Source organism: Doryrhamphus excisus, chromosome 19, assembly GCF_030265055.1.
Source record: "Doryrhamphus excisus isolate RoL2022-K1 chromosome 19, RoL_Dexc_1.0, whole genome shotgun sequence".
In the NCBI taxonomy this organism is placed as follows: domain Eukaryota; kingdom Metazoa; phylum Chordata; class Actinopteri; order Syngnathiformes; family Syngnathidae; genus Doryrhamphus; species Doryrhamphus excisus.
Genome location: NC_080484.1, coordinates 10926638 through 10938940, shown reverse-complemented (window position 1 = coordinate 10938940; position 12303 = coordinate 10926638). Strand labels below are relative to the sequence as shown.

Genomic DNA, 12303 nt, shown 5'->3' with positions numbered 1-12303 from the left:
AAATCTAAAACCAAACAATGGCAGGGTTCTACCCCCCATCCTTGAATTAGGTTCCAATCCCCTTGACCCACATTCCACCACATTGGAATAAATGGGGAGCCGCCCCCCCACCCATCCCACCCTCCAAGGCACAACACAATAGCCCTCTAACCCTTGCTGGCCTCTGGAAATGAAGCGACTAGGGGGGTAGTGGTGCTCCCGAAATGTCGGTTATCACGAAGAAATCAATCAATGACTCAGCATATTTACAAAATAAAGTCACGCCCGGGCGACGTATCACAACCAGTGTCGCGTGGACGTGGGGTCTCTACCGTGTACGTGTCGCTGGCAGACTTGCTTTTTTTTTTTGGGTTCACACGAGCAAACATACAGAATTAACTAAGCATGGCGTCCCTTGGCAATAAGTTGTAAAGCCGGGGTCAGGCTGCCGGATGAGGCCATGTGTATCTACACGGATCATAAAGCGGGAACCATGTGGATTTAACACACTGCTGGCATCTCGCTCGGCTTTTTGATGTTTGTTTTTTTTTTCTTTTTACAAGTACACAACTGTGAACGTCCCTGAACTGATTTGATTTTGGGGTGGATGGGGGGGCAGAGGGTGTTATGTGTGTGTGTTAAATAACGACTGTACCACAAAGAATGTTGCTGGGGTGAGGCTGCAGGGGGTGAGGGTGGGCAAGAGGTGGATAGACGGGTTCTTGGTTTTGGGGAGGGGTGTGGACCAGACCGGAGCTAAAAACTTATTTCGGGGGGGGCGGGGGGGTCCACATATCATGACTACCCAACCCAATGCATGTATATCATGGTATTGTATGTTTTTCATTGGACAGCAATGATATTCTAAAAGCTACTATTGACACTTGTTTACCAACTTTTACCAAATGTATGCAAATCCTTTGCAAGACTAGTCTGGAGCAGCAGCAGCTCTGTAAACAAAAGAAGTCAATTCAGGAAAAAGAGGCCAACCCCCTCCAAAAAACTGACAAAAGACTGCACCCCCCTCTTTATCTAAGGTCAGCGTGAACAGAAACTTCTCAACTCAAGACTCAAACCAACTAAAATATACCATATTAATGCCATAATAAACGATTAACAGCACAGAACATTAATTTACTACAAAAAAATAATAAAAAAGTTAATCTAAGGTGTGGTCCAAGGGTCTTACATAGTGATGGGGGGCAGTCACAACACCATCTTCCTCCATCTCATATACTATAATAAATCAAAGGTAAAAAAAAAACACCTTCTACTATACAAGTGACGCCCAAGGTGAGCATAAATCAAGTGGCTGCATCCCCACCATCATCAGTCCGAGTGTTTAATTCATTCCACACCACCAGCACCCCCTCCCTCTGTGGCTTAAATGGGATTCATCATCCCACTCTAATCTAATGAAATACTGTGACATGAACTAAACAGCTTGGAAAAAGTTTGTATCATGCCACATCTTTATGATGTAAAGGCACATGTGGACATATTGGTTTCTCACCAGGATGGAGGATGATGCTCACAAGAGGATAACTAGTACTTATGATGTTATTTCATGTTTTAATCCAATGTCCAATGCCCGAGTGACTATACAGACACACACTACTATCCAACCACACCCTCAGGACAACAGTACCATCAGCGTGTACTCACTCATGTATAATATGGAGACACAGCAGCACATCTGCACAAAAACAATATTTTAAAGAAGCATTAGAAATATCAAAATGTTTACCTGTTAGAGTAATTGTCCCAAGCATTTGTGAAAGTTTAAAAAAAAATCCTTTCTTTAAAAAAATTTAAAATAAAAACGGAAAAAAGCCAAAAAAGTCACAAATTTATGTGATAATTTCTTCTATTTTAATTAATTGTAAATAATTCTTTAAAAAATAGTTTCCCTTCACTTTTTTCCTGCAGTTCCTCTGCTGGGAGTTCTCCTTGGTGCGGCGGTCTGAGGCTGAGTGTGCAGAGCGGCCCGCCTCACACACATTTCTACAGACTGACACACATGTCATGTTTGGGACCACCCCTGCCTCCCTCCCAGCCCCCCTCCTCTTTTCTTCAGCTGTTCTGAATGAGCACCCCCCCCCCTTCCCCCCACACCACCACCTATGCTGAGCACTACCGCCCATCCCTCCCTCCTTTACTCATCCGTCCCGGCATGACCACATCATTACTATAACTATTGTATATGATCACACTGCATGGAATCCCCCCCACCCCCTCGTCCCCGGTCTCCTTTTCTGACCTTAATACCCATGCTTGACCCCAAAAGATAGATTGGCACAGACGGTGTAAAAAAAAATCGCTAAAAGTGGCCAAGCATAACACGCAACCTGCCCTCCAACCCCACCCCCGGTATTCATCATGCCAATCAAACTAGAATAGGGATGTTTTGGGTATTGCGACACCCACCTAGACTGAACTGATCTGTTTCGAAATGTTTTAAGGTTCCGAAACACCATTATCATGTAAGGAAACAAACACAATGGCCGTTTTTTTTTTTGTATAAACGTCCCCTTAAAGGAAAACTGTACATCCACAATCCTTATGTGACACTCTTTTTCTCTATGTTGTAAAGATGCAAATGAGGCAACTAAGAATGTACATCATGGGATGCACCTATTCTGAAAAAAACTCCAAAACCTGCCAGACACCCCATTTACATAATATGACTTAGATATACCAAGCTACAGCGACATTCTTATTATCATTATTATGATTAACATTGTTACGCCAAAGAACTACATTAATGGTGTAGTGACACCTTGCCACACCACACCAGCCAGCTGGAGGAGGGGGTGCCGTATATTGCATATTCGTAGTAGAAATCGTAGTAGAAATCGTAGTAGAAATCGTGTTGCCTGATGTTTACGATCTTTAACTGCCGTGAAATAGTTTAACGGTTGACGTAGATTACATGGCTCGTAAAAATCCTGTGACTGCTGAAAAAAATAGTAGACGTATAGACGTGTTCTGCACATGCATAGCTACAGATGTGTATTACGTATATGATGGATATTATTTTATTTGGGTTTATATCAAACCACTATACTATACTAACATATGCTAGCCAGGGGTGGTGGTAAATCGCCACAAACGACGGAGCAGAAAATCATCCAGGTGTCGTACGACCGGTTGGGGGTTGCGAATTGCTAATAATGCCCAAGATGCTATTTAAAAGTGAGTCGTCCGATGTAGAAACAGGCTTAAATTATGCGGTTAATGGCTTTCATACACATTTACATGACAACAATGGAATAAAAACAGGCGGTTTGTGTTTTTACGCGTTTACAAAAACAACTGAAGCCATTTTAATTTGCATACTATGCCTGTCTAACCCCAAAATGGCATATACACGACAACAAATGAGAGAAAGTGTTTTGGAGGGAAAAAGTCATAGTTAAGTGTTTATATTTAAAGCTAGTAAATGCTCCAACCGAGCCACAGGTAGGCCATTGGGGTGCGATGGGGGTGCAAATGCTAATGGCCCCTTCTCAATGACCACAAACCAGACACATTTATTTAATTCAGCTTTTGTCCGAGGTGCTGTAGGTGAGATGGGGGGGGTGCAGACAAGAAGGAATGCGGATAAGTCCTCAGGTAAATACCATGCTAGTCTGATCTGTAATCTTCCGCATTGTCACGAGAGGAATGTGCGAATTGTGAGCGCCGCGCTCCCAAACGGGTGATAACAGCCGTAATGGAGTGCTGTCTGCAGCAGGAATCATCTCCATACATGAGCATCTTTAGCCTCGTCAACAAAACCTCTTCTTTTCTATCCCACTGATGCCATTTCCTGAGCTTGAAAGAGCTGGAAAAGGCAGATTAAATCCTCATGAAAGGCGTCACGAATGGCCAGACAGGCAATAAGACAAAAAATCTATTCAGAGGAAGGTCTCACAGAACGATGTGTTCCCAAGTTTTAATTGAAGTATTGCAATTGAGCGAGTCATGCCGTGTGACACATCACCGAGGATTTCTGTCAATGCGGTGACATATAAAGTCAATACGCCACTCACCATGTACCACTGTACATCACGTTGAGTGGCAGTGAGTCAGCCGGTAGGGAATGCATAGTTTGGTGGGAGTATACCCCCCCCTTTCTCCCGCCCCTTCCTTTTACGCCCCAACTTCCTTCATATGACTCACACGGTCGCATTCCTACACTTCTATACACGCTGCCACACTTTCATTGACACATAAAGCTTTAAGCCGTGCTGATGTGGAGCCAAAAGATCCTTACTTGGTGAGTCGGTTTTTCACCATTCAGTATAAAAAGTCACACAAATCATAGGAATGTGTCCACCCACATACAATACAGAAAAGTGACAATTTAGTAGGATTTTTTTGTACTTGAAAAAGTGGGACGACTTATTATTAATGATCCCTAATTTACCGCCTTGCTGTGGGGCCACATACAAAGAAAGTAGAAGAAGAGCAGATATTATCCAACTCTCAATTTCCGATACGATATTTCTGTAGGAAAACTGTCATACAAGTCCACCAAACTGTAAAAAATACCTAATAAATAGAATATTATTAGTAATCCCTAATTTTCACAGTAAATGCATTCCAGACACAACTGTGATCATTTTTAAGACACCTTAAAAATGTATAGTGGAATATTTACAGCATTTCAAGCTATTTACTACCTTCTAAATACAATTTCTAACATTATTAGAGCCCTCTAGACATGAAATAACACCCCTATAGTCACCTTGACACTCATATAACCCAATATAGTAGACATAAATAAGACTCCTGCTCGTGTGTGTGTGTGTTGCTGACACATAAAATACAGAAAAGTGACAATTTAGTAGGATTTTTTGTACTTGAAAAAGCGCGACGACTTATTATTAATCATCCCTAATTTACCACCTTGCTGTGGGGCCACATACAAAGAAAGTAGAAGAAGAGCAGATATTATCCAACTCTCAATTTCCGATACCGATATCAGCCAAGACTGATCCCAATATGTGTTAAACATATACAGTGAAGAAAATAAGTATTTGAACACCCTGCTATTTTGCTATTTCTCCCACTTAGAAATCATGGAGGGGTCTGAAATTTTCATCGTAGGTGCATGTCCACTGTGAGAGAGATAAACTAAAAAGAAAAATCCAGAAATCACAATGCATGATTTTTTAACAATTTATTTGTGTGATACAGCTGCTAATAAGTATTTGAACACCTGAGAAAATGAATGTTAATATTTGGTACAGTAGCCTTTGTTTGCTATTACAGAGGTCAAACGTTTCCTGTAGTTTTTCACCAGGTTTGCACACACTGCAGGAGGGATCTTGGCCCACTCCTCCACACAGATCTTCTCTAGATCAGTCAGGTTTCTGGGCTGTCGCTGAGAAACACGGAGTTTGAGCTCCCTCCAAAGATTTTCGATTGGGTTCAGGTCTGGAGACTGGCTGGGCCATGCTAGAACCTTGATATGCTTCTTACGGAGCCACTCCTTGGTTTTCCTGGCTGTGTGCTTCGGGTCGTTGTCGTGTTGGAAGACCCAGCCACGACCCATCTTCAATGCTCTGACAGAGGGAAGGAGGTTGTTCCCCAAAATCTCACAATACACGGCCCCAGTCATCCTCTCTTTAATGCAGTGCACTCGTCCTGTCCCATGTGCAGAAAAACACCCCCAAAGCATGATGCTACCACCCCCATGCTTCACAGTAGGGATGGTGTTCTTCGGATTGTACTCTTCATTCTTCTTCCTCCAAACACGCTTATTGGAATTATGACCAAAAAGTTCTATTTTGGTCTCATCTGACCATAAAACTTTCTCCCATGACTCCTCTGTATCATCCAAATGGTCATATGCAAACTTAAGACGGGCCTTGACATGTGCTGGTTTAAGCAGGGGAACCTTTCGTGCCATGCATGATTTCACATCATGACGTCTTAGTGTATTACCTACAGTAACCTTGGAAACGGTGGTCCCAGCTCTTTTCAGGTCATTGACCAAGTCCTGTCGTGTAGTTCTGGGCTGATTCCTCACCTTTCTTAGAATCATTGAGACCCCACGAGGTGATATCTTGCATGGGGCTCCACTCCGATTGAGATTGACCGTCATGTTTAGCTTCTTCCATTTTCTAATGATAGCTCCAACAGTGGACCTTTTTTCACCAAGCTGCTTGGTAATTGCTCCGTAGCCCTTTCCAGCCTTGTGGAGGTGTACAATTTTGTCTCTGGTGTCTTTGGACAGCTCTTTGGTCTTCGCCATGTTACAAGTTAAAGTCTTACTGATTGTATGGGGTGGACAGGTGTCTTTATGCAGCTAACGACCTCAAACAGGTGCATCTGATTCAGGATGATACATGGAGTGCAGGTGGACTTCTAATGGGCAGACTAACAGGTCTTTCAGGGTCAGAATTCTAGATGATACACAGGTGTTCAAATACTTATTTGCAGCTGTATCACACAAATAAATTGTTAAAAAATCATGCATTGTGATTTCTGGATTTTTCTTTTTAGTTTATCTCTCTCACAGTGGACATGCACCTACGATGAAAATTTCAGACCCCTCCATGATTTCTAAGTGGGAGAAATAGCAAAATAGCAGGGTGTTCAAATACTTATTTTCTTCACTGTATATGTTGTAGACAACATTTTTTTATATTGGGGAAAAAAATCAACTGATATTGCATTTTTATGCTGATGCCAATAATTACCGGACATCCCTAATGTGTTGCTGTCTTCCAGTCATCAATACGATGGAGTAAAGAATCCCACTTAGGGTCATATTGTATTATATACTGTATTTAACATACTTTTACATTCCTGCAGCACTTTTAACAGTGCAAATGGTTTAATATATTACAAGAACTAAACTTAAATCAGCCTTCCAGATGGATTTTTGATCAATGAATCCAGAGAGCGCTTCCAGAGACACGGAATATGTGAGGGGAAATTCTCCGAATAAGCACAGGGGAGCGGATAAGACATTTAAAATATTGACTGGAACGCTGCAGCCTTAAAGGATTTATGCATTTTAAAGAGGAGAAATAAAGAAGGGAATGTATTTGGCTGGTTTGGTGGGATGGTGAACTTTCAGCCTTTCCGTCTTGAAGCTGTCGTGAGGAGAAGATGGGGGCCACGATCTAAATGAAAATACATGGCAGACTGCAGGAATGTTCGAGGAGGGGTCTTGAATGGCTGTGTGTGGGTGGGGTGGGGGGTGCAAGGAGGAGTAGGGCGGAGGCCCTTTCTGTAGCGGGGCATGACATCATCGCGGAGGACGCAAGCAACGGCCTCCCGCTGTTGTTGAGAATTCCAAGAAGTGTCTCGGAAGATGGCGGAATAAATGGCGGAAAAGGGAAAGGACAAGTGTGTGAAACTACTCAAAGAGATCAGAGAGATGTTTCCGCTCAATAGAACGTTTTGATGTCTTTCACACGTTTCAGCTCGCTTTTCTCTCGCTCGCCTTTCTCTATTAATCACTAGAGCCCCTCTCCTCTTGTGTGTGTGTGTGTGTGTGTGTCGGACAGGAAGCACAATCAGGTCTTGACATCACGGTTTCCTTTTCCTTTGCACGTTTCCTCGTGTACGTCTAGAAGACACTATGTTTATACATCCAGTCACGTTCCGGGAGATCAAATCAGTGTTGTTGATCATCTTGCAGGAAACCATACGGACCGCATTTCTATGTAGAGTACACTGTAGCAATTTAAATATGGGGCTATTTTTTTTTTTACTCTGTGTGTAGCAAGCTTTACCATCTGTTGTCTACGACCTCACTTTTTGCTGCATTCCTGACATTTTATTTCAGCAATTTGGGCCAGTTGTTCGTCGGAGGAAGCATCTACTGTAGTTAACTTTAAAGAAAAAGCTGGATCGAAAAGCCTTGAATTACTTTTTCAACACTTTGGAAATGTCCCCACATTGGCAAAATAAAACAAAGATTACAGTTTCACAGTATTTAATTTGGGTTTAAATTAGGTATGTGAAATGCAGCTAGATTTATACCCCAAAGCGTACAGTAAAAAATACCTAAAAAATAGAATATTATTAGTAATCCTTAATTTTCACGGTTAATGCATTCCAGATACGACTGTGATCATTTTTAAGGCACCTTAAAAATGTATAGTGGAATATTTACAGCATTTCAAGCTATTTACTACCTTCTAAATAAAATTTTTAACATTATTAGAGCCCTCTAGACATGAAATAACACCCCTATAGTCACCTTGACACTCATATAACCCAATATAGTAGACATAAATAAGACTCCTGCTCGTGTGTGTGTTGCTGTAAATGTGTTCTGGTGTTAGGGGCGCTCAGTAGGAAGCAGACAGGAAGTGACATCGAGGGATCAGAGTTGCATTTTAGCGTGGCATCGGGTTACGGTTGCGACATTAGCTCCCATTAGGCATTACTGTGCCGGTTGTGAGAATATTCAAACCTGCAGTAAAAACCTGTGGTCCCAGTGATCAAGACTGGTGCTTGTGTGTCTCAGTGAAAATTACACTGAACATTAGTGACACCTAGTGACCTGTGGTGAATACTTCATTCACAGCGTCTTTGAATACGTCACCCTAATGCCTGATATTTGTATTTTAGTTGAGTTAGACAGTTTTCCGCTCGGAAATGCTTAACTGAGGCATAAAATGTGTAAAGCGTACATTTGTTTGACTATTAATAGGTCATATTCAACCACGAAAAAAAACATCACAATTTGAAGCACTGATCGTAGGTTCTACCACCACCCTTGAGACTCGCTCCCCAGGGCCTACTCGTATCTACGGCCGCTACTCTCTCATCTTTCCCGGCATCAGGGAACCTAATCTCCTCAGCCTCAACCCCTAACCTCCCCCAGGCACAAGGAGGATTGGGAAAATGGAGCAGGAATGTGGCTATTCTCCCCCTTTCCACGTTCCCCCCTTCCTTCTCCTTCTGTTGGGAGCCTAATGGCCCCCCGTTACATTGCCAGCAAGGAGGAGGCTTCTTCTGTCTCATTGTTGTTTAGCCTCAAACGCTGCAAAACTGTTTTTTTTTAGGATGGTTATACTGAAGCAACTTCGGAAAGGCCATTTTAACAGACATTAATCCCTGTCCCAAACTCTTTCTGAGGCCAACGTGGGTTAGCTTGTTTTTAGCCTGCCGACAACAGAACAGCAGCAGCTGTCAGATGTTAATAGCTCTAACAGCTTCTTTTGGTCATTTTGATTTTCTTATATTCCACAATGCAAACCAAGAAACCAAATATATACACCAACTATATAACCGTTTTAACATTATTAGAGCACTGTGGAGATGAAATAACACCCCTATAGTCACCTTTACACTCCCGTTATTCTTTGTTTACATCACATTGTGCAGGCAATGGGTAGAGTCATGTATTGACATGGATAATAGTGCGCTATTAGTGATGTTTTCTCATGGAGCTACAGTGCACGTCGACTGGAGAAATAACGAGAAGACAAAAAGGCCTCCTGTCCAATCAGTTGGACGGCCGATGATAAATGACAGCCTTCTAATAGATACTTCACTGTCTGGTCAGCCTCTAAATAAAAGATGCCGCTAAGATGAACATAATTGGCTGGACAATGATGGATCTCCTGGGACTGACTTGGGCGGCTTTTAAGCACTCCACTTTAAAACTGAACAACACTTTCCTTAGGGATCTTTCTGTGAAATCACAGCGAGATATTATGGAGGATAATTGTCCAAACAGCGCAGTGAAAATGAGCACCTTTCGTTGGAATGTGTAAGCAATATGGGCAGAACCCGACTGGTTTGCGTTAGGATGACGTTCGGACCATGAAGCCGTTGCTGGCAGACGTCACGCACAGCTTCATTTGAAGGGAGAGGTCTCCAGTATGATAAACACACCACCTCCGAGCCTGACATGTGAACGCAGGTTGTCGTCGTCATGTAAAAGTAACCTAAATTTAAAACAAAAAAACACATTCAACAACTACACAATTTAACTGATAAATGGTGTCCAGAAAATGAAGTCAACTATCAGCACATCTTCCCCCAAAATCCCATACTCAGCACATTCCTCTGCAGCCTGCAAGCCATCAAGGAGGGACACACTTAAGACTCGGGCCAATGCATTACATCAACTACATCATTCTTTGGACTGCACCCATGAACTCATCAGGCAGCCTACTCCCCTTGCCGAAAAGTACCCCGCGCCCCCCCCATTCTGCCTCAAACATATGTCCTCTTTTTATTTACTTGATTCCGCCATGTCTACGATTAGTACAATTGTAAATCTTTCTCTTTTATATAGGATGTTGGAACTTGAGTTGGACGTCCTGCTTGAGTAAAAAGATACCACAGAACAAGATATGAACTATGGTTATACTATATGTGAGAGTAGTCAGTGTACAGTCGGCATAGCAGTATAATTTATTATGCAGTCAATTAGCAATTATTGTCTAAATAGCCGACAGCATGTTTCAACATGATTTTGAAGCAGCAACTTGGCAGCATGGTCGTTTTCGGACATGATAAGGAGCCAGAGTACATGTCGATGAATGGCCAAGTATGTCTCAACCAAATGACCACCTATGGGGCATCCTCAAGGAGTCTAAGGAGGCTGACATCATGGAGTAGAGGAGGAGAAGTCCATGCCTAAGAGGATTAAGGGCAGCTACACTAAATATTCATATGTTTACTACATACGTATGTTGCCAGCTTTTTCGACAATGATGGCAGGATTTGCATAAAAGCTGGACACTGACTATTCTAAAGTACTGTATGTTTACTTTCTATTGGCCCTTGGGAAGATCTAATCACATGCTTGTCAATCACAATGTTTGTGACAATGAAGCAGAATATTGTGGCCTATGTGTTCAGGGGCTAAAAACACTGCCGCACACTCACGGGTGCGTGTTTGCGCCCAGGCAAGTGTGTGTTTTTGTCCTTTTGATGTGCAGCCTGTCCTTTTGTTATGCTTGGCCGCTATCAGTCAGATTGTGCTTCCTGACTCCCACAGTGCACCGCTTTTGCACCACTTTGGTCAGGTTTCCACATAAGAGTGTTTTCATACTTTTTCACTCTCCTCCTATCTTTCTCCATTCTGTCAATACCTCCCTTCCTTTCACTCCCTGTGCCCTGCAACCTTGAAAACCTTTTTTTTTTTTAAAAAAAAAAACAATCTCACTTCTTTATATCTCAATTTGTCTTCCTTAAAGTACGCATACTTTAAGCTTTTGTGAGGAAAATGTTCATGCATGGATTGCAGCTTAGTCATGCATCATGATCCTGCCCAATTTGTCATCCTCACAGCACCTTTGGAATGATTATTAAACATTAACATATGTCAGGAAATGGGAGAGAAACAGAAGATCCCCGGTGTAATGTTGACATCAATACTTGTCTTCTTAATTCATTAAACCTGGAAAAATACGACCTACTTTTCCATCACATTAGTTCAAGTTTAAAAGGATGCATCCAAAATGCAAAAGTGTCTACAATACAGGGATGTCCAAAGTGCAGCCCGGGGCCATTTATGGGCTGCGGCTGTTCTTTGTGTGTAACAGAAATGTAAAACACAGCTGTCATATGAGAGATATGAGAATAATTCCAGATGATCCACATCTGGAATAATCCATCATCATATGAGAATAAAGTCAAAATATTAATTCAGTCATTCATTTTGTACCGCTTATCCTCACGAAGGTTGCAGGGGTTGCTGGAGCCTATCCCAGCTGTCTTCAGACAAGAGGCGGGGTACACCCTGGACTGGTCGCCAGCCAATCACAGGGCACATATAGACAAACCATATAGACAACCATTCACACTCACATTCATACCTATGGACAATTTGGAGTCGCCAATTAACCTAGCATGTTTTTGGAATGTGGGAGGAAACCGGAGTACCCGGAGAAAACCCACCCATGCACGGGCAGAACATGCAAACTCCACACAGAGATGGCCGAGGGTGGGATTGAACTCGGGTCTCCTAGCTGTGAGGTCTGCGCACCACTCAACCACCATGCAGCCCGTCAAAATATTGAAAAAGACAAAAAAAAAGCACAAAAAAGTTGCACTAATTATAAATAGGAATATTTGAAGCAGATATGAATTAAGATTAAGGTTTTGTGAGGTTGACTCCAAAAGAGAATAATTCCATTATTTCCTATGACATAAAAGGCTTCTGAAGCCTCACACTTCTTATGTATTGTGTTGCTGTCCGCAAAGAAAGCCAAGAAATATGGATGATAAACTGCTAACATACCCAGTATTAAATCTTACGCGTCACGTCATCCATCAGTGTCCGCCCCCTTCCTCATATACGACTTGTTTTTCCTCGGAAATAATTCACATACAGTAACAAGGCCCTTTCAACAA

The 12303-nt window shown here is 42.3% G+C and overlaps 1 protein-coding gene across 2 annotated transcripts in view; it reads right to left on the bottom strand.

The window, feature by feature from the left end:
- akap12b (A kinase (PRKA) anchor protein 12b) overlaps positions 1-12303 on the bottom strand; it is a 35345-nt gene that overhangs the window by 7606 nt on the left and 15436 nt on the right. The window contains exon 1 of one of the 2 annotated variants that reach the window (XM_058056450.1): positions 1727-1971. The exons of the other annotated variant lie outside the window; for it this stretch is intronic. Coding sequence (XP_057912433.1) covers positions 1727-1751 — 25 coding nt within the window. The 5' untranslated portion in view covers positions 1752-1971. Of the gene's footprint in view, positions 1-1726; positions 1972-12303 lie in introns of those variants that run through there. 2 annotated transcript variants of the gene reach the window in all.